General features: G+C 39.4%; 2 protein-coding genes across 3 annotated transcripts in view; one reads left to right on the top strand and one right to left on the bottom strand.

Annotated features, from left to right (window-relative positions):
• Positions 1–5,157, bottom strand: part of si:dkey-288a3.2 (protein phosphatase 1 regulatory subunit 37) — a 96,933-nt gene extending 91,776 nt beyond the window's left edge. The window contains exon 1 of the mRNA XM_053433794.1: positions 4,851–5,157. The gene's annotated coding sequence lies outside the window, so the exon portion shown is untranslated. The remainder of the gene's footprint in view (positions 1–4,850) is intronic.
• Positions 4,422–21,365, top strand: LOC128451156 (serine/threonine-protein kinase VRK1). Of its 2 annotated transcripts, none has more exons than XM_053434936.1 (13): positions 4,422–4,541; positions 5,006–5,165; positions 5,850–5,905; positions 9,016–9,085; positions 11,102–11,189; positions 11,661–11,769; positions 13,600–13,692; positions 14,332–14,464; positions 14,929–15,049; positions 15,358–15,416; positions 16,413–16,582; positions 19,669–19,750; positions 21,051–21,365. In XM_053434936.1, the coding sequence occupies exons 2-13, from the start codon at positions 5,006–5,008 to the stop codon at positions 21,209–21,211; spliced, it is 1,302 nt and encodes a 433-aa protein (XP_053290911.1). In that variant the 5' UTR covers positions 4,422–4,541; the 3' UTR covers positions 21,212–21,365. The 2 variants fall into 2 exon arrangements, with proteins under 2 accessions (XP_053290911.1, XP_053290910.1); XM_053434935.1 differs by having other exon boundaries at positions 19,666–19,750.
• Positions 21,366–22,714: the final 1,349 nt, after the last annotated feature.

Below are 22,714 nucleotides of genomic sequence, written 5' to 3'. Positions count from 1 at the left end.
TACCTTCTCTGACACATGGAGCTTCACCTGCAGGTCATAACTTGTTCAGAGGTTCACATTAATGCCCGATTCCACACACTCCACACAGATGGATCAGGGTCAAGAAATAAACCATTACTTGTTCATGATCATTTCATGTTTTATTAAAAGTTTTTAAAATGTCATTATGTTAATAACATTTTGTAAATGATTAGTTCAACATAAGTAAGTCTGTGAAAAGCCTGCAGTTGGTCCAAAATGCTGCAGTGCTGACAGGAACTAGAAGGAGAGATTATAATACTCCCGTCTTAGCTTCTCTGCTTCTTGGCTCCCTGTAAAATTCTTAATAGAATTCAATATCGTGCTGCTCACATAGAAAGCCCTTCACAATCAAGCTTCTTCATATGTCAAAGAGCTCATGACACCGTATTGTCCCAATAGATCAGTTCATTCGAAAAATACAGGCTCTCTTGGGGTTCCTAGAGACTGAAAGAGTAGAATGGGAGGTAGAGCCTTCAGCTACCAGTCTCATCTCCTGTGGAACCAGCTCTCTCTCTGGGTTTGGGAGGCAGACACCATCTCTACATTTAAGGTTAAACTTAAAACGTTCCTTTTTGATAAAGCTTATAGTTAGGGCTGATCAGGTGAGTCCTGAGGCATCCCTTAGTTATGCTGCTATAGGCCTGGACTGCAGGTATCTCTGACACCAGAGCTGCAGGATTCAGGCAACAACTATCATTATTAATAAATAATATTATTGCGGTATTCATTTTTGGTGCTATCATTAAAAACATCTTTACATCCATAATTATCACTCTTATTGTTTTTCATTATAACAACTCTTACAGAGCTCAAACCTGATGGTACACAACTGTAACTGGTCTCTCTCCCCTCTCTTATAAATAATTTTGAATTATATTCTTAACTTTTTTTTCCCCCATACACTCATGTCAGCATGTCAACTATTTTATGCTGAGCAACTAACACAATCTTCCGAACCCAGTTCACATCTAAATATATGCTCAATAATTCAACTTGACATTTTGCATTGCAGCAACAAAAATTAACATTGTGATTGTACTTTGTCGACAAATTGCTATAAAGGAGGTGAATCTAAGAATTTTGCTGTCATAGCAGAGCTCAACAGCTGCAATACACAAGAACGTGTTTTACTTTAATAAAGATTTGTTTCATTGTGGGAGGCAGACTGTAATAAAGTGGAAGATCTCCAAAATCCCTTTGGCAATGCGACCTACTGCCTTCAAAATTTAAAAAATCTTTGCATTGGGAAGGAAAAAGTTCATAATAACAGATTTAACTATAGCAGCCTGAAGTGATTCCTATTACTTGTGTTTTATCAGTTAAAAAAAAGAAAAGACCATGAGCCTACAATTACATTTATCCAAAGCTCATGAAGCATGAATTCAACAGAGAATAAAGGGGCAATTGGCAAACTTAAAATGCTCTATGGCATTTTTGTATGAAGAAATAAGTGTTTCTCACATTTAGACAATTTTAGTCAAATATTTTGTAGTGCAGTGTTTTCAAACTCTGTGTGAATTTACTGTCAGTCTTCTTAAAACTGTTTTGATGACACTTGAGTTCAGTCCTCCAGGAAAAGAAAACGTGTATAGTCATGCCACTTCATACTTAGACAAGGAAGTGCTCTCAACTAATTGCTAATCTTGCCATCGCAACATGCTGACTGGGAAAACATGTCAATTTTTGCCAGGAGACATTGACCAATGTTGACATCTTAGGTTAGTGTATTTAGCATGCTAATATTGAATGATTAGCAATAAACAGCAAGTAAAGCTGAGGCTGATGGAAATGTTTGGTCATACCAAATCTTTGGTTTTATTTTAAACAACTAATAGTATAAAATAATCTGATTTTGAATCACATATATGTGATCACTGTTCTAAATGACAATGATTCTGTAGTGATTACATAACATTACATTTCATTTAGCTGACGTTTTTATCCAAAGCGACCATGAGGGTACAAACCCAGACAACAAGAATCAAGAAAGTACAATTTTCTTCAAGAGAGCCCAACTACAAAGTGCTATAAGTAAGTGCCATTTAAGTGCTACTAAATTGTTAGCTTGTTGATTATGTTCCACTGCTGCATAATTATAACCCCTGCTGCTTCAGGATCAAGACAGGTCAGCGGGAGAGTGTCCTTCCTCCACTTAAACAATACCAAAACAACACCAACCCTAATCAGAAGTTATTTGTTGGTTCACTTGAGAGTTCATGAGACCAGATTCATGATTCAACACCAACGATTAATAACTAAATACATGTAGTTATCAGGTTTTGTGAGCGACAGAGACGGTCAGACAGACACACTAAAACACAGTCTGCAGTAAGGAGAAAATAGTTTTTTTTTACGTCATCGTTGCAGAAGAAGCGACGCCCCATTTAACCAAGAACATAAATATGATTTCAGCAAGTTTTTAAAAGGATCAGATCTCAGTGTGAGTGATTCTAAAAAAGCAGAGGAGCAGAGTTTCTTGCTGACCACCAGAGTAATGCGCCTTGTTGCTGCCAAGGGGGGCCAGATGGGGACACCCTGATACAGTTAAGGCTAAAGATGCAGCACATAATGTGATGATTCTGTTGGTTGTTTCATTGTTCTCTCTCTCCCCCTCCCCTTTCTGTTCTTCCTCTGCAGGCTTTGTGTGTGGCAGGGGGTGTGGCTGGCTTCCCCGCTGCATATGATGTGGCACACCTGCTCTCATTCATCTAATCACCTCTCAATAAAAGCCTGGTCTTCACTCCATTATGCTGCCAGATTATTCTGTCTTGTTCGGTAGAGCACGCTCTCATGATTCTCTCGGCCCTCGTGTTCTTTGCTTTAAGAATTACTAATCCGTGTATTTTTCCTCCATGTACCCAGAGTTCCCATGTGCTTTGCTGCTCTTCCTCATCTTCGTTTTCCCGTGGATATCCGAGCCAGCCAGCACCCTGCCGCCACAGCCTGCCTTTGTTTATTTGTTCAAATAAAACGATCCTTTTGTTCAAATCTGACAGTCAGTGTCTGCTTTGGGGTCCAACAGAACAACAAACCCTAACACATAAGTCTTAACTGAATGTATGTCAAATTAATCTGGAGAGCTCTGATTACTGCTGTAGTGTGATTTTTTTTAAATAGAAAACCTTATTTTGTAAATTACAGCACACTTGTAATAACAGTAACCGTCTAAAATACTTTTAAACACATAAATCATGAGGCTATTGAAGATGCACACCTCTAGTTACACAGAGTTTGGAAATTAAATTATTTGATGCATCAATAATAGTGTTATCATTGAATCATAGCCCTCTGAATCGAATGGAATAGTGAGGTGTCTAGAGATTCCCACCCCTAATGGTTATTGCTTGTTTTCCCTGATAACAGCCATGTGCAGTGTAAAATATAAGCTCAGGCAATATGATAGACCAGACCTAAACCTAAATATTATTTCAAAATATTTGCAGGAACTTAGCCTGTCAGCTCCTTAGTAAGGTAGGTAAGCAGTAAGTGAGACTCGATTGAGTTTGACTGAAGACTGCAGTATACAGGGATGCATTACCAACCATTTTCACCATGTAAACTTTGAAGCAGTTCTGATTCATTTGTTAATACACATGCACCACTAAAAGAACAGAATGTGACTTGGTCCCGAGTTTAAATGTAGTAGTTTTGTAGCATTATTTAATGGAGTTAGAGCTAAGGTTGGTCAACCTGGAAAAGTGAGCAAGAACAGCCTCTGAAATATTCAGCTGATATATTACACCCACTCCCATTGGTTCTCTTGTCAAAGCTATGCCCCAGAAACATATGAGAATGCACTATCTACCAACTGATAGAAGTCAACTTTTCAGTGACAGGTCGCTGTGAGGTTTCTCATCATGTGCAAGCATTAAAGGTCAGTTAGTGAGAGACAGGATGCCATCTTTCAGTCCCGTGAAATGTTTGGCCAACTTCCTGTGAAGACGTGAAGAGGATTTCAAGAGATATATGTATTAGAGACCAATTACAGTACTTTTAACTTTCTACAACCTAATTAATCATTGTTACATATACAAACGAATTTGAGAGCTGGGTGGAAAATTGGGGGCCCTACGCTAATTTCTGCCCCTCACCCCCCTTTTGTGTTAATCTAGCCCTGATTGTAGGACACTGCCCACTTTTTGGTGTGATATTAATATGTATTCACATACCAGCAACTGGCAAGCAGCTCAGTGTCTGAAAATATAATAATATATATTATTATACATGTACATACATTTATATATAGATCAACTATAACTATCACTTTTATATTTTATTTGTATAATCTGTAAGTGGAAATAAAGGTAAACACGCTCGTTCCTTGCTCACTAGCCCCGACTTTTTACATCACCACCAGTTGTGGTTTACGTGCATTTACGTTTAAGGAGAAACGCTTACGCAATTAATCGACCAATAGAATAGCAAAGACTCGTGACGCCATTTCCTGATTCGGTTGTTTTGCGGGAAGTTTGGTCGTGGTACAATTCAGCCTGCAGTCAGCGATAAACATCAAAGTGAAGGTGTGTGTGTTCATCTTTTCATTTAATGAAATGATCGCCTGCATTGAAAGTGTCGCAGAGATTCAGAAGCGTTTGTTATGAAATGTCGTCACGGAGCAGTTACAGTCAGATATCGATACTATCGAGACAGCGCAGTTAGCTCTGAAGCTAACGTCACTTGGGCCAATACCTAGCTAACGTAGCATTAGCCTTTACAGAGCTACCCTGACCGCAAACGCTTTTTTGTTTAAAGGAAAGGCGGTTGATAGATCTGCTGTAAACACACTGGTCATATTAAAAGTGTGTATTGAATTCGTAAGTTGTACTTACTTTTATGTCGCTGAGTGGATGTGGTTAGTTAAATTCGTAATCCGTTCGTAAATGAAAGCATCACACACGATACCACGTCCATTTTAAAGACTTAAGTTAGTAGTTAAGGCTGTAAGTGACGAAGTAGCACTGTAACACAGATGACTGCATTTCAGATGCCCCCCAAAGCCAAGGCTGCAGGGAAGCGAATCGCTCCAGCTAAGAGGAAACTTGCAGAGGAGTTCCCACCAGGAGAAGTGTTGACTGACACCGGGAAGAAGGCCTGGAAACTAGGGACTCCAATCGGCCAGGGGGGATTTGGTCTCTTATATCTGGGTAAGAAAAGATGGGACACTGATGATCAAGTTCAAAAGTTGAACAATATATTCTAAAAGACATCTATAGATGATGTGACTACATTTGTATGCTCCATTTACCCGTTTATTTCAGGCAAACGTAATGCCTGAACTCGGGACACAATCATTGATCATATTTAACTCACCTCTGAAACCCGTTCATCAATAAACACAGCATCCTTTTTTATTAATAGTAGCACAACTTTGTATATAATGTAATACTGTATTATGGAGAGACAAGCTGAAAATAATAGTTGATAATGCTGTTGGGGGGGCTTTCACTACAGATGATGTATGTTTGTTATAAAAGTAATGTATATCTAAACTTTTTTTTCTGTCAAGCATTTTTTTGTCAGCATTCAACAATTGTATAATTTAAGGGTTTATCCTCAAGGATTTTAAATAGTCTTAGGCATCTGTTTCATTTTTATTGTATTCAAGGTTCCTGGCAGTTTTGTTTAATTGACAAAATTATATTGTCAATAAATAGAACAAACATTTGGTTGTAACTTATAGTTGAGTCTGTGCTTAAAAAAAGCACACCATGTATCTAAGATATGAAACAGGATTCAGATAAATGTGTTAACCTTAAAAAATTAACCAAAATGAGGCTGACATGTAGTCAAGTACTAGTTAATGATGACATTATTTTCTTTTTCTCCAGCTGATGAAAATTCTGCAAAATCTGTGAGTGCTAATGCTCGCTATGTCATCAAAGTGGTAAGACTCTAAACATGAACTGATATTGCGTTGCTAAAAGTTTTTTTCTTTCATACACATCAAATGTACACTTCCCACAACTCACTTCCTTAAGTGACTCTTGGTTTTCACTGTTGTTTACAGTAGTTTTTGTTTTATGATGTTTGCAAATCAGTTTTGAAATGTTTGATGTTTGTAAAAATTGGGGGGGAAAGCAAAAGTTAGTTGACTGGATACAGTGGATTTGCACTACAGGGCCCCACAAGTGGTCAGATTGAAGATTTACGATGTACTGTAATCAGAGTAAGTCATACCCTTACAGGAGTGTTTGATTTAGTTGAACCAGTGTGGCTGGCTCATGCTTTATAAAGATTAAAACCCATCAGAGTGAATGTGTGTGTGAATCCGGTAATTTTTTACTGACCCAGAATGGTTGCTGATCTCTTTCATTGCAACAATATTCACAGCATCACTGTTTGGCCAATTTGTTTTTTCAAAGACAAAGTATAATGTTAATTTTGTTACTAAAAATGATTTATATCCAACTGTATTATAGGGCTTTTATTTGTTGAAATTGGGTTTGAAGATTGTGTCGATTGCTTAACAGATTTTTGAAATAGCCATGTATGAAAAAATAACAGCAGTTCACTAAATGATTCAAACTTAAACCACACACGTGAATAGTCCTAAAGCTTAGCTCATGAACACACTGTTAAGTCATGTTAAGTCAGTTTAAACAATAGTAGGACTGTGTGACAAAGATATATATATATTACTGTTTCCCACATAAATTATTCAATCAAACGCAACAGATTCCGAGTGACGTGTACATAGACTAAAGAGTGAGTGATAAGTTTTCGCGTGAGAAAAATAACTTCATTGTTGCCAAAACAAGCTAAAATTGTGAGTTCTGCCTAGATGGTTAGCGCAATCACACAGTAGAATGCATTAACGCAACAGCTCAAGTGAGTATAAGGCAAAATTAGAGAGCTCGTATGATATTATGACATCTATCCATTATGTTCAGAACTGTTTCGTTATTTTGATGATATGTTCAGCTACACGCTGCATCTATTAAACCTCTGTACATCCTCGGAGAGGGTTCCCTCACATGTGACTGTCTGTCTGAGGATTCTACATTTACATTCCACTTTTAATAGTGGAACATGAAACATGCTTTTGACACAATTTACAGTACACAGTTTCTGCACAGAATCACATCGCGTCAACAACCACCGTGGGTCTTCGCAATGCTTTGTTTTAGGCACCAGCCGAGGCGCACCGCCCCTATTCCAATAGATTTTGATATCATTATATACAGTGCCTTGCATAAGTATTCACCCCCCTTGGACTTTTTCCCATTATATACTGTTACTAACTGGAATTCAAATAGACTTAAATAAAGTTTTTCCCGTTTGATCAACAAAACATGCATAGTACTTTGGAGGTGCAAAATAAATTTTATTGTGACACAAACAATAATGAGAACAAAAAAGTTGACATCTGTTGGGTGCATAAGTATTCACCCCCCTGTGTCAATACTTGGTAGAACCCCCTTTCGCTGCAATTACAGCTGCAAGTCTTTTGGGGTATGTCTCTACCAGCTTTGCACATCTAGAGATGGAAAGGTTTGTCCATTCTTCTTGGCAGAAAAGATGAAGCTCAGTCAGATTGGATGGAGACCGTCTGTGAACTGCAATCTTCAAGTCTTGCCATAGATTCTCTGTTGGATTGAGGTCTGGGCTTTGACTGGGCCATTTTAAGACATTAACATTCTTTAATCCAAACCATTCCTTTGTAGCTCTGGCTGTATGTTTAGGGTCATTGTCCTGCTGGAAGATGAACCTCCGCCCCAGTCTCAAGTCTTTTGCAGACTGCATCAGATTTTCTTCAAGGATTTCCCTGTATTTGGCTCCATCCATCTTTCCCTCTATTCTGACCAGTTTCCCTGTACCTGCTGAAGAGAAGCATCCCCACAGCATGATGCTACCACCACCATGTTTCACTGTTGGGATGGTGTGCTCAGGGTGATGGGCAGTGTTGGGTTTTCGCCACACATAGCGTTTTGCATTTAGGCCAAAAAGTTCAATTTTGGTCTCATCTGACCAGAGCACCTTCTTCCACATGTTTGCTGTGTCTCCCACATGGCTTCTGGCAAACTCCAAACGGGATTTTTTATGGATCCCTTTCAACAATGGCTTTCTTCTTGCCACTCTTCCATAAAGGCCAGATTTGTGGAGTAGACGACTAATAGTTGTCCTGTGGACAGATTCTCCCACCTCAGCTGTGGATCTCTGCAACTCCTCCAGAGTAACCATGGGCCTCCTGGTTGCTTCTGATTAATTTTCTCCTTGTCCGACTCTTCAGTTTGGGTGGACGGCCTCCTCTTGGTAGGTTTGCGGTTGTGCCATATTCTTTCCATTTTCTTATGATGGATTTTATGGTGCTCAGAGAGATGTTCAAAGCTCTGGATATTTTTTTATAACCTAACCCTGCTTCATATTTCTCCACAACTTTATCCCTGACCTGTTTGGTGAGCTCCTTGGTCTTCATGATGCTGTTTGTTCAGTAATGATCTCCAACAAACTCTGAGTCCGTCACAGAACAGGTGTATTTATACTGAGATTAAATTGCAGACAGGTGGACCCTATTTACTAATTATGTGACTTGCAAATGTGACTTGTGAATGCAATTGGTCGCACCAGATCTTTGTTAGGGGTTTCACAGTAAAGGGGGTGAATACATATGCACTCAACACTTTTCAGATTTGTATTTGTAAATAATTGTGAAATCCATGTAATATTTCCCCCCACTTCCAAATGATGCACTATTTTGTGTTGGTCCATTACATAAACTCACGATGAAATAAATTTTAATCTGTGGTTATACCATGACAAAATGTAGAAAAGTCCAAAGGGGGTGAATACTTATGCAAGGCACTGTATATCACTAACCATATCCATTCACATATATAGCAACCCCATATACTGTTGTATTCAGTCTTTACAGTGTATCCATGTGCAGCCTTTACAAAAAGATATGAGATGATTGATCTGTTGGTCTATGTAAGTACCAGTTATGGGTTGTTAAAATGAATGTATACATAAATGTACTTTGTCTTTCGTCCACAGGAGCCCAGTGAAAACGGACCTCTGTTCTCAGAGCTCAAGTTTTACATGCGAGCTGCTAAGCCTGAGCTGAGTAAGCCAAATTATAATTCTTTATACACAAACACACACACACACACACAAGTTTGTACTTCTATCTTATTGAGGACACTTATCGGTATAGTCTATCCATAGTCCCTTTCCCTAACCTTAACCATCCATCTAAATGCCAAACCCAAACCTTACCCAAGTCTTAACTGTCTTAACAGCCCATTAATAAATGAGGAACGGCCCCAGTAATGTCCTCACACTCAAAAAAGTCCTTACTTTCTAGGGTCTATGCTTAAAATGGTCCTCACAAATATTTAAGTACTGGAACACACACTCACAGACCCCTGTTGAAGTTTAACATGACATTACATATCATTTAGCTGACGCGTTTATCCAAAGCGACTTCCAATAAGTGCATTCAACCATGAAGGTACAAACCCAGAATAGCAAGAATCATGTACAATTAGCTTTAAAAAAGCAAAATTACAAGTGTTAGATGTAAGTGCAATATACAGTTGCAATCAGAAATATTCGACCCCCTCACCTCAATAGACATTATAGTGATGTGGATGACAGATAATGACAATAAATGACAAAAAAACCTCATCAAACAACAAAAGATATTTATCGATGCGTATTTTAGTTATTTTGGCAACAGAAGTTGATTTAACTTTGAAGTTCAAATGAAAAATGTAACTCTTTCAACACATGTGCATGTGCAGTATTATTCAACCCCCCAGCTTCAGTACTTTGTGGCGCATCGTCTTATAGTTGCCACTGATGCACTTGTACCAGCCTTCATCAGGTCATCCTGTAGGTGTCTTGCAGTCACACAGGGGTTTATCTGAGTTGTTCTGACTAAGTTGCTGAGGGTCCTTGATGAAATGTTGAGCTTTCTTCCATGGCCAGGCAGGTTTGAAGCTGCTCCATCAGTTTTAAACTTCCTTAAAACTGATGTTCCGCATTGTGTCTCTTGGAATATCATTTTTTGGGGAAATCTTCTTCTACCAAAGGCCTTTCAGGTGTGATGGAATAATCTCCTCGCTCAGCTTTTGTGGAAGCTCCTTTGTCTTTCCCATGATTGCAACTCACCTTGAATACCTTCATGGGTGGGGTTTATATATGCATCACAGCTGAAGCAAATGAAGGATCAGTATAGAGTTCCCAAAGGCTTAATAATGTTTCAACTCAACTTAAGAACAAAAAAACTGTCAGACAGCTTGAAAAACAACGATATTATATAGGGGTTGACTTATTGTAACATGGCTATCTTAACAAAATATACTGCTGCACACAAATACTACATCATGCATTTTCCGTGTTGATTTTCTGTATCACTCAACTCATAAAGAAGTCATCCGAAGCAGAATCTTGCTCAAAGAGCTCAAAGAGCAAGATTCTGTCAACTTTAATTGATAAATCCTTAAAATCTTTGGGGGGTTGAATATTTCTGATTGCAACTGTATAAGTGCAGCAAACTTTCTTTCTTTTATATATTTATTCTTATATAAACACGAGTTGACGATTGTTATTAGACATCATCTTCTTTACCAAGGTTTAGTTGGAAGAGAAGGACGCCACTAAACCAAAGTTAGCCTTATAATAATAGCACAACAGTCTCTCTAACTACCAGGGCAAACAAATAAATGAAAGCTAACTTTCTTAATTAAAAAAGACAGTCTTGTAGGAGAGGCGTAGGGGACCCTACAGAGGAACGAAAGCATTTGGTGGAAGCGCTGTTGGCCCCCAGGCCACAGCTTTGAATTTTATTTAATAACAATCCAAATGTCAATCTCCCCTGACAATTAACTGTTATATTACTAAGGAGCCAAAGGCTCATATTTTATTCATGTTGGAATCTTGTGTTGTTGGTAAATATATTTGTCCCAGAAGTAGATTAGATTGCAGCCTCACTGCCCGGATCCCCCCACAGAAATTTACTCTTATTACTGTAAGCAACACAGCCATCACCCACTTACACCAGATACCTTGTACACAGGAAATGTCTGTAGCCCCACTGATTTGATGGAGAGATTCAGTATTTTCTCTTGTCTTGCAGTCCAAAGTTGGATGAGATCTCACAAACTGAAACATGTGGGAGTTCCCAGGTACTGGGGCTCAGGTCTGCATGAGAGAGGAGGGAAAAGGTAAGAAAATCTCACATAACCATTCCTGATCAGATTTCAGAAGTTAAATGTAAATGAGCCTCTTACTGTTCTGCTGTTTCACCAGATACAAAATATTCAGTTTGAACCCCAAAAATATTTTACAAAGTAGCCATGTATAAATGAGAAATCAAATACATTACATTACCATATGTCTACAAAGTGAAATATAAGATTTAATTTAGTAAAGTAATGGATGACAATAAACCAAGCCAAGAACTGTAGTAAGAGATATAATGATTTACATGTGTTTAGTAAAATAAATAACTTGATAGGTATATTAAACATGATTTCTCATTGTTAGTGAAAACTGATCGTGAAGACTCTACTGCCTTTCATAAACAATTAAAAAGGAGTAATCATGGTTTAATCATCCCAACAGTGAGCAGTGCAGTACTGCTTTTTTATCTGACGCTTCACAAATATTAAACACATCCTCTTTGTGCTTCCCAGGTACAGGTTCATGGTTATTGACAGGCTTGGCACAGACCTGCAGAAAAAGTTTGAAGAATGTGGAAAGAGGTTCCCCAGAAAACTGGTTCTGCAGCTTGGTCTTTGTCTGGTTGGTTATTCTATGATCAGATGGTTTCATTTTGCTTGAGCACTGCAAACGAGAGGGAACGCATTAAAGTGTGGCACAAAACAGGTTAATGTAATTAAAGGTCAAAGGCCTCTTGGGACTATTCATTTGAAAAGGTGTTGTGCCCGCAAATGGCTAACACAGGAATTAACTCGCTATTTAATGATGACAACAAAGGTGTGTTTAACCAAACAAGGCGCGAATTTGATGTGCGCCGAGATTACGTAAAAAGTCAATGCAAAGTCACCTCTAAATTTTCTGCAAGAGCCCTAGGTGTCATTTGGGGGTTTGATGTTTCAAACGCGGCCGACGATCGAGTTGAAATATTTGAACTCGGACATCAAATTCGCGTGAGACGGTGACACGTCATTCAATCAGCGCTGAGAATTGTTCCTGCACCAGCCCAAGCTAGCGAGTGATCAAACCAGTCACTGCTCAGCCTCAAGTACCGCTGGATTGACCATCACCCAGAAAATGCTCCTGTAGGAGCCGGTGACCCTCCCTTAGCTGTTTGCTCTTCTGGATTTGTTTGGGGACCCACACACTACGGCGCTGGCTTCTCCGGTTCTTCAACAACCTGTTCACCAATCACCGCAGCAGTTGTAGTTACTTCAGCCAGTATTTCTCTCTCTCCTCTCCTGTTGGCTTCCCCCTGGTGTTTCCACAACATGTACAACACAGCAACTTGATCGCTTCAGCCAGTAATCCTCCTCTCTAAAATAATCACTCTGCACAGTAAAGCCACAAGGGAAACAGTGTTGTTTCCATTTACTGAAGTATTGGTTGTCAGCCGCTATAGTTTCTTCCACATTGCATTAATGCAAATAACTGTATTGTGTGACGAGTACGTAAGCTTCACTGTCTGACAGTCAGTGAATTACTTTAAGGCATTGCTATGGTAACATTAGTCGTACTGTAACTAACCAATCAGAACAAGAGAAGATGCTTGCAAGCAGGATGCTCTGGTCACAGGACCGTCATCTGACACAAGTATGTCATAGACTAGGACTGGGCTATAAGACTTCAGATCAATATTGCGATTATTTCAAACTTTTACCACTATAACGATCTGTCACGTTACGTCTCATGATGTTTTTTTCAATGTTTTTTAAATGCATGTCTCAAACTCTGGAGTGAATCAGACGAATACAAATACAACTTCAAGAACTGTACGCGTCCTAATAACCTCTGTTGAGTGTTAAGTGAGCACAGATCAGCAGGGGAGTGAGGAGGGAGGACATGCGGTAGAGTAATATGGCACGGTAAAAGGTCCCAAGGCCACCGCTGCAAAATGAGCATAGCAGAAACTCAACAGTTCGTGAATGCACGCATTGGGGAAAGTAATAACCGAATTAACCAACATGAGCAAAATGAAGTCTGTTACAGGCTATGAATGTTGGTTTCGATCAATTTTCGGTTAATTGCCCAGCCCTGTCGTAGACCGACGAAGAGACCGAACTCCTCTGTCGCTTTTTGATGGGCATCTTGAAATAGTAGTTGAGAAAGGGAGAAAGTGACAATTGACAGCTCAAATTTCCTAAGAATAAGAATGTCCAAACTGTACAGATGTCATTCACACTTGGCTGGGATCCTGTCACAATGCGAGCAGGACACATCCAGTCATGGTAGAGCAGATCCAATTACATTTTTTTGTGATGCTTTCTGTGTGTAACATGCCTCTTTCTTATAGATATACAGAACAAATGTTAATACCTTTTTTGTAAACACTAGAGAATCAAAATAACAAACACCAAATACGTACTTTGCACTAACATTTCATATAAAATATTTTGCTTTCTTTCTCTTGTTTAGCTGGATATTTTGGAGTATATCCATGAACATGAGTATGTGCACGCTGACATTAAAGCATCTAACCTCATGTTGAGCGACACTGATCCCAACCAGGTCAGTCGAAGTCAAAGCACAATGATTAAAATCACATTGGGTTTCCATTTAGGGGTAATGTTCTTCTGTATTTTCTAATGTAAAAAAAATAAGGCGCTCATCTAACCCCAGTTCTGTTCCATAAAGGCTGGGAGGGGATTGTGTTCTAAGATCATTATATCCATTTGTTGAGGAGGAGCCTAGCAAACAAGGTGAGGGCAGGGGTATATAGGCTATTTAATTTGAAAATCATTAATATATAATTGTTGGTATTATTAAGGAACGATTAATACATTTTAAAAAGTTTTCCCTCTGGATTTAAATATTGTGCATGTTTGTAGTTATGCTGTTTCTGAAGCTTTACTGGAATGTCCGTTTGATTTTATTACAGTATGATTCTTTATTAAAGCCAGTTACCAAGTGTAGGGTATCACTATAATGCAAAAGGCTGGAATCATCTGCTGCTCCTGCTTTTAACTTTGTGCTGAGAGAATTTAAACATCCTGTCTATCTCTGACTAAAGATGAGACCATTGTTTAGTGTGATTCCTGGAAACCTTCTAGATGTATTTGTGTAAATGTATTAGTGTTAAATGTGACGTTGCTCTTGGTTTGCGTATGTCTGTATGCATGCCTGACTTTCTGTTTTTGTGAACTGTAGGTTTACTTAGTAGATTATGGGCTGGCGTACAGGTACTCTCCTGATGGTGTCCTCAAAGAGTACAAGGAAGACCCCAAGAGATGTCATGATGGTACCATTGAGTTCACGAGCATCGACGCCCATAAAGGAGCATGTAGGTATCAGGGTTACTAGTAGTTTAATGTGCCCATTTAATGATAATACAGGCAAGGTAGCTAGATCTTTGATTGTAAGAGGAAGGTCACATAGGTTTTAACGTTCTTACCTCTACCTAGAAGCTGAATCTTGTAGTATTTTATGTCCGGTATATCTCCTCAAAGTATAAGAAGTTTAAGAAAAATGTTTTATAGCTCTGTACTGTTTTATATGTACAGTACAGAGCTGATGCCATTACCAACACAGCAATGAGAATAATATTCTAATTTAATTTTTGGAAAGAAGAAAATTTCCCCAAAAAGTTTTACATTTTTTAAACTACAGTTGTATTACCCTAACTAACCCTAACCTCTAGATTTAGATCATGTGTTCCTCTCCAAAAATTGGCTTTGCTACTAATGTAAGGTCAAAAATGAAAGTGAAGATGGTGTACGCTGCTGCTGATTTGGTTGTTGCCTCCAGCTGCATGTAGGCGGAGCGATCTGGAGATCCTGTGCTACTGCATGGTTCAGTGGTTGTGTGGTCGGCTGCCCTGGGAGGACAAGCTGCAGGACCCCAACTACGTCAGAGACTCCAAACTTAGGTGAAAGAGTGGCACCTGCATTCACTACACACTCCCTCTCTGACTGGTTCTGTTGTGTGCTGCAGTAGCAGGACCATTGTACATAAGAAATGGTGGTTGAGATATTCATAAAGGACATCATCAGCTGTGTGTGTTTGACCAGGCTTTTTTCAGGTGATAAACACTGAAATTGGTATTGGCCAACTACCCTCAGCTGTGCCAATCAGCTCTCCCTGGTTCACCTGAAGGGGCTCATTGAGACACCTCCACAAAAGCAGTTTTTAAAATTGTAAATAAAAATGTCAGGTTTCCATCTTTCTGTTTTACAGGTGTCAAGAAAACATCTCACAGTTTATGAACAAGTGTTTCTCTGCTCAAGACAAGCCAGGTGACACACACACACACACACACACACGCACACACACACACACACTGGAGGCAAGTACAAGATTGAGTGTAGATCTGTCATTGCCATTAATAGAACAAGTAAAAAATCACTGCTAATCAAATGAATGGCCCGGCAGTTAAGTACTGTTTGTTTTTTCGAGCTGTCTGATTGTGTCTCTTCCAAGCTGATAACTCAACAGACAACTGGGTCAAACTCATACCCCAGCAGCATTAATCAGAAAAGCTTAAGACCGAAGCACCTCACCATACTCAACAAACATGCACACACACACAAAGGCTTTAGTAATACTTAAGTAAACGACAACATTCATTTATCTGCAGTGTGATCTTATTATAATCTTTCAGACCTACTTGGTTCTCAATTGCATGATAATTCCAATAGCGCACACTGCAGTAAACACTGTTTGCTGTGGCTATAAAAGGTGACTTTGAACATTTGTTGTCTTGCTGTGGTGACAGTTGCCATTTTAATGTTGGCATTTTGACCTGCAGGCAGTGTGTCAGTTCAGGCAGAGGAGACAAAAACAAGCATCCCACCTCCTTCCTTCTGCTCTGTTGAGCACATCTGAACTGTTGGTTACATCTCCATCTGTGTTTGTGTCAAATCTAAAAGAAAAAAATTTACAACTATGCTGCGACTTGCCCTACACATTATGGCGAAGACGGTGTTCAGACACAAACACATGAAGAGTAACATGAATAGAGAAATGTTCAGGGCCAGTCAGGGTTATTTACTTAGTCTTCCATAATTAATCATGCTCTAAAGAACTTCACTAGCTAATTGGAAATGTGTCACAAATCAACACTAACTCTAAATCCACAGCCATCAAAATAGACAGAAAATATCTAACAGACATACCTGAACTGTATGAGCGTGTCTATTGTTTCTGATACTGACATAGAAGCAAGTAGCTAATAGTCAGATTTCAGTTTATAATGAACCAGTGCATCACTGTGTTGTTCTGTTGAGCTGCAGATGAAATTGAGAAGTTCATGGAGGAGATTAAATCCCTGGGATACCAAGACAAACCACCCTACGAGAAGCTGCGCTCCATCCTGCTGTGCGGACTGAAGGACATCCAGTCTGAAGATGATGGCAAGCTTAAGTTCGCTCCGGCCAACGGAGCTGTATCACTTCCTGCTCAGGTCCGCACACACACACTGAGATAGACAACAACTTGGGTGTAGGGAAAAATCTTTGATACTGGCAATAGCACTGCTCCTGGCTCGTTTACCATATTCAGCTCAAATGTGCACAGACAAGTCATAAGACCTTCATAATACTTCATGATCAGAATTGTGACTTTTCCTCAAACCGTGTAAACCATAAACTGTTTATAAAAGATGGACCTAGCTTCCGGCTCCAAAAGAAGAAGCCTATGAGAAGGTGCTTAAAAGTGTAATCCAGCAGGGGCTAGCTCAGAGTGGCTTCAAACAATCTCTGGCTCCATAGGATGCCATTTTAAAAAAAAACGCCAATTTCTCCCATCACATACTCCGTCAAACAAAATAACCCACGGTTGCTTGTAGTCTCATCCGCTAGGTATTGTCCTTATCAGAGTTCTGGTGGCCCAACTGAATATAATAACATAATTAATTATATATTAGAGTGTGCATGTTACTGCTGTGAGTTTTTACCAGCTCTGCCCATTACAATCATGAGTAATAAAACCGAGTTTCATAGATGACTTTATTGCACATTAAACTACATTAATTTAAATTTCAACAAAAATAGTCTAGTACTTAATATTTATTAATTATAATTTACAGTAGAAATGTTAGAATTGAGAAAGCACAAAAGTTGTATTTTATATTAATCTTGCAACTCTTAATGCAGTCGTATATTTACTATAAGAGTAAAGTCCAAAGACTGGAGGAACACAAGCTGCTCTTAGATTTGATATGTTTATAACAGTGTGTAGTTTAACAGTCAGTCCAGAAGCAAATAATTCATCACAGTTCATGAAGCACAGTTCATGAAGCAGCTAACATCTGTTCTGACATATCCAAGTTCTGCAGATTAAAACAGTGTTAAAAAATATATTACACTCTCAGCTCACACACTAACTTAAACTCTGAAATATGTGGACACCACTGGCTTTTCATATTATTAAACATGAATTTTATCTCAGATTATCAAAACTAACTGTGTTGGCAGCTAATTCTCGGCGCAGACAGGTGCTGTGGCGAGTAGCAGGTGTAGGTGGGCCTGTGTTTACACACCTCAAGTTTGAGGTCAGAGGTCAGACCCAGCTCCCACAAACCAAGCTGCCACTTGGTTTGAACATTGAGGTGCGGAAAAGGTTGGTTCTTTGCCAAAGGAGACAAAGTTATCTTAACTCCACTGTGCATTGTCCAATCAGCACCAATATTCCTTCACGTGATCATAGTCCAATCTTAAACAGCTCCATATGTCAATATTAACCAAAGGGTCAAAGCGCCCACATACTGATTCACTGTGGGACATTGGCACCAAAATTCTCACCTTTGATCAGGTGAACAGATCTAATAGTCTATATGTAGTGATAGTGATAGCGTAGATACCTACTGATCAGCGTGCAAATAAAGTTCCACTGTACATTCTCCATCGGCCCCTAATTTGTCAGGCTTCATCAGAGCAACTTTAATTCGATTTACATGACATTTTCATGATGTGGTGTAAACTTGATGGCATGGATCGTAATGTGTGATTCGCGGGCGAGGTCCAGTGATGCATGACGGAAGCAGGAAGTGACAAGTTTATTCTTCCCGCGATGCACAAAATACATCTTCCTTGGGCCCTTAACAATACTCATGCATGAAGTATGGGTTCCACTGGTAGTTTGGCCCGTTGTCTGGCCGTGTCCAGCCGTCCAGACCTTCCTGCTAAAGAAGGATGAGGAAATATTTGTTTATGTTTTTTATCGCATGGAACGCAGCGACTTTATTTGCCCTCCACAACAGTAGCTGCAACATACAGGGGCGTTAGCACTGTTGGGCTGGAAACCAAGCTTATATAACAGTTAATGCCTGACTACTTTCAGCATTAGCTGTACTGTACTTCATTAGCCTCAAGTACTCTCTTTGCATATCCGCGTCACACCACAGTCATCACCGTAACAACAAATTCACTTCTCTTTCCCGCAACACCTAAGTCAGGGCTCACGCGCGCACACAGGCCCCGGGGCCCCACCCCCACTCACTCGCTCAGAGAGACACACACAGTGAGATCAGAGCTCATTCACGTGAATCAGCCGGTGAATGACTGATCGGCTGCTTCTTAACAGTGGAAACAGTGAAAACCCAGAGTTTCTCTGGTCACAGTTGCTCAGAGATCAGCGCCACAGCTTCTTGATCAGAGCAGATGCTGCAGTTGGTTTGTACCAAGCTTCAGTTTCTGTGACTGCCTCCAGTTTGACCTGCTCTCACTTTTTGTTTTAATATTTGGTCACCTAAAATATGCGTCACATCCTATTACGTCTTTCTGCGGGTGGCTAATCTTGAGTTTCCGATCTCAAGCCTCGGTAGGCTAACCATGGATAAATCCCAATAAAGAAAAGTCCGGGTGGAAAATAGTTTAATTCTGCGTGGAAAGATTAATTTGCTTTCACTGCAAACGATGCTAGCTTACCTGGATGCTTGATATGTGGCGAAAAATTAGCAAACAACAAAAACAATTATGTTGAAGACATTTCCAGAACAAGCACACAGCACTTGCTGAAAAGTACCAAGCTGGAGATGAGCGAAAAAGCAGAGTTCTGTGTTTAATTTATTTCAAAGTAGGCCTACACATGCCAATCTATTTTGTTCTCCTTTTCATTGAGTTTGGTGTTTTCCTTTATTGTAACATTGTAAAATAGCAATAAAATGTCAGTTTTCTTTATTGTCGTAAAAAAAACAAATTTTGAAAAAATTAGAGTTGATGTATAAAATGTGTGGAAACTCTTTCATGTCTTTCTAGGAAAACTTCACTTTTGTTGAACCCACAGTTAAAACTAACTTTATGTAAACAATTTAAGGAAGCCAGTGTTTGTTTGTTGTGTCCAAAGCAGTTGAACAAGTGATCTGATGTTTTAACTGGGAAAAAACACATTTAACTCTTAACGGATCAAAATACATGCTTTTAAATGAATCTAGTTTTCTGAGAGCAGGTGCAGCACCAAATGGTACATGACCAACTTAGGTATATGTTTTAATGTGGACATATAGTATTCACACGGTCACCACCTAATTCTTTCCTCTTCTTCCAGAAGACGGCCAAGAGAAAAAAAGCAGATGAGGAGAGTGAGACGGATGGAAGTTCCACAAAGAAAAAGAAAGTCGCAAAGAAAGAAGGTATGATCAGACATCATGTTGTCTAATTGCTGTTAATCTTTATTCCTTTTCCACTGCAGAAACAAGATGTGTGGGTCGGGTTCTTTCATGGTTTGGTCCGCTTTATTGTCGAGTAATTAAAAGGATAGTTCCCAGAAAAATGTGTTTGAGTCCCCTTCTGTCAGGGAGTAAACAGCGTTGCAGCCAAATCAAAAATAATTGACGTAACTGGGGTTCAATTCTTCAAATGTTAAAAAACAACAACAAATAAAACACTAAATGTCTCCATACTGCTCCTGTTGGGTCATCCAAGTGATTGTTAGCCCTACATTCAAATTTGACCCGAAAAAGCGTCATTAACACCATATTTTAAGCCTAAATGGCTGCCACTGGAAGTAGCAATGTTAGCGGAAGCACTGATGTGCACTAATGCGCATGCAGTTCCGAAGGAGGATATCATAAGACGTTTAGCCTAAAAACATGGTGTAAATGACGCCGTTTCAAGTCGAATCTGAATGTCTGGGCTTACGAAAAGTTGGATGACACCAGCTCTTCATTTTCGGTGAACAATTCCTTTAAAGTCAAAAGGCCAAATGTGACACTTCGTTTGATTTAATCTAGAGTTTATGGAAAACATGTTTAAATATGCTACACAACATGAGACATATTGGACGCGCATAGTCAGGACATCAGAGTAAAAGCGACTGAAACAATCTGGAATCATGATCCAACATCATTGATTAATAGCTAAATATATGTGAGTATCAGTTTGTGTGTGAAGAGGGACAGAGACGAGCAGACGCGCTTTCACACTCTCTCACACACACACACACAAACTTCTGCAGACAGATGTTCTTTCCTCAGATTATGACGCAACGCAGTGTTTTAACTTCATTGTTGCAGAAGAAGCAGTGGCCCGTTTATCCAGTAACTCAATCTTAGATGGAGCGCTACAGTACCAGCCTTACAGAATGCAAACCTAAAAGCTCATCTAAATCATGACCATCCCATCCAATTTACCACTGGGATCCATTTTGGTTAACAAAGCCAGAAAGTCATTTTCATATATTGCTTTGGTTGTGTGTAGTTTACTTTAGAATAATTTAATATTGTCTAATCCTAATGCTTTTTAAAGGGTGTATTTGCATTGTTATGCTATTATGATATGATGTGTATATATAAATGTATTTATGATATCTTTGGAGTGAAATAGTCTTAAATTGACGACTTTGTGGTAGGCCAAGACACAAGTTGAAATATATAAATTTAAAAAAGATGTCATTTTTGTAATTAGTGTCTTTTTTTTTTTTTTTTTTTTAAGTGAATAAGGTGAAGAGTCCCAAGAAGAATCCTAGACCAAGAAAGGTGCCCAACAGTGGAAAACAGGGTGACCCTAAATCCAGTCTTGTGGAGATGGGGACCCAGACCTCACCTGGACTAGCCAAAAAATCTAGAGGCAGACCCAAGAAAACCATCATCTAAACATCAACCAGTCTATACTCCTCCTTCCATCCTCTTAAAAGTTTTATATGCTTTGATCATTTCTGTCTGTCATACACTGGTATTGGTTGATGTTTGATTGTATTTCGTGTGGTTGAAGTCAGAACCATTGTAATAAAGAAGAAATGAAATATTCCATCTTTTGTTTTTAATATGTAATGGAAAGAAAACTTAATTATGTTACCATAACCAGATATATCGAGATTAGTTATAATAATAATTAGGGCTGCTCGATTATGGAAAAAATCATAATCACGATTATTTAAACAGTTATTAATATGTGCCCTTATTCTGAAGTCTATGCTTTATTTTTTTAATCACTTCCGGTTCCGGTAAACACCGATGACGGCTGCGTGTCTTATTATTCCGTGAAACCAGGATATCGGTGCCTGGTTATTTAAACCCTTAATGATGGCAACCCTAACACTCCATCACCGACTGACCGGCGCGGAGAAATGAGAATAGCGGTGCGCGGCGCGGCCGCTACATGGTCAAAGCCAAATACAACAGTCCTACATGAGGAATTTTGTAATGTTTAGTTTTTTCTGAAACATGTAGAGACCAGTGGCGGCTGGTGATAAAATCTATTAGGGGGGCAAACTAACTGGACCAGACTCAACAAAAACAACATAACACAGAATTCAGAGAGATGTTTTAGATCTCGCACTCCCATTGTCCACTGTACCTCTGTGCCGATACTTTGAAAAGCAAACAGGTGAAGCAAAAAAATCCATTAGTTACCGGGTACAAGCTTCTTTTTCCTCTTTTTTTTTATTGTTGTTATGGAGTTGACCGGATTTTCCCATAGTTCTCCTGAAGCGGGCAGCTCCAAGCAGAAGTAACTCAGTGACGTGGTTTGACCAATCACATTAGATTAAAAAAAAAAAATCAATACCTATTGTCTCTAAGTAAAAGTGGGCCCGTCTCTGCGCTTTGCAACAACCAATTAAAGAGCAGCCTCAGGTTCCTTAGTTGCCAAAACTTTCAGGACCCACATTCACATCGATTTATTATGTATTATGTATTTAGACAAATTACAGGCGCTTACAGTCTACCAGGAGCATTGCAAAATTACATAATTAAGATGCATTTATTTGTCCAAAACACATGCACAGACACACTTATGCAGGTAGGGAAATTTAACCTCTGCTTTTGACCGATCTGGTGCAGGACACACAGAGCAGTGAGCGACCATGTACAGCGCCCGGGGAGCAGATGTTGGGGGAGTAAGGTGCCTTGCTCAGGGGCACTAGACAGAATCCTCTTGGATTTTTGGACAGATCAATCCAGGTTCGCCTTTTGTTGTTTCTCCGTGGAGTCGAACCAGAGACGAACCAGAGACCTTTTCTGCCCATAGTCCAAGTTTCTGCCACTAGTCCACCGCCTCTCTTAAATCATGTTTAACAATTTTATGTTGAAGGGGGTGGTGCCCAAGCGCCCTGTATTAACCAGCGACCACTGGTAGAGGTTGAGTCACCTTTATGA

The sequence above is a fragment of the Pleuronectes platessa genome, chromosome 11 (genome assembly GCF_947347685.1).
Source record: "Pleuronectes platessa chromosome 11, fPlePla1.1, whole genome shotgun sequence".
Classification (NCBI taxonomy): Eukaryota; Metazoa; Chordata; class Actinopteri; order Pleuronectiformes; family Pleuronectidae; genus Pleuronectes; species Pleuronectes platessa.
Note: the sequence above shows the minus strand (reverse complement) of the source record. Positions and strands in the feature narration are given on the sequence as shown.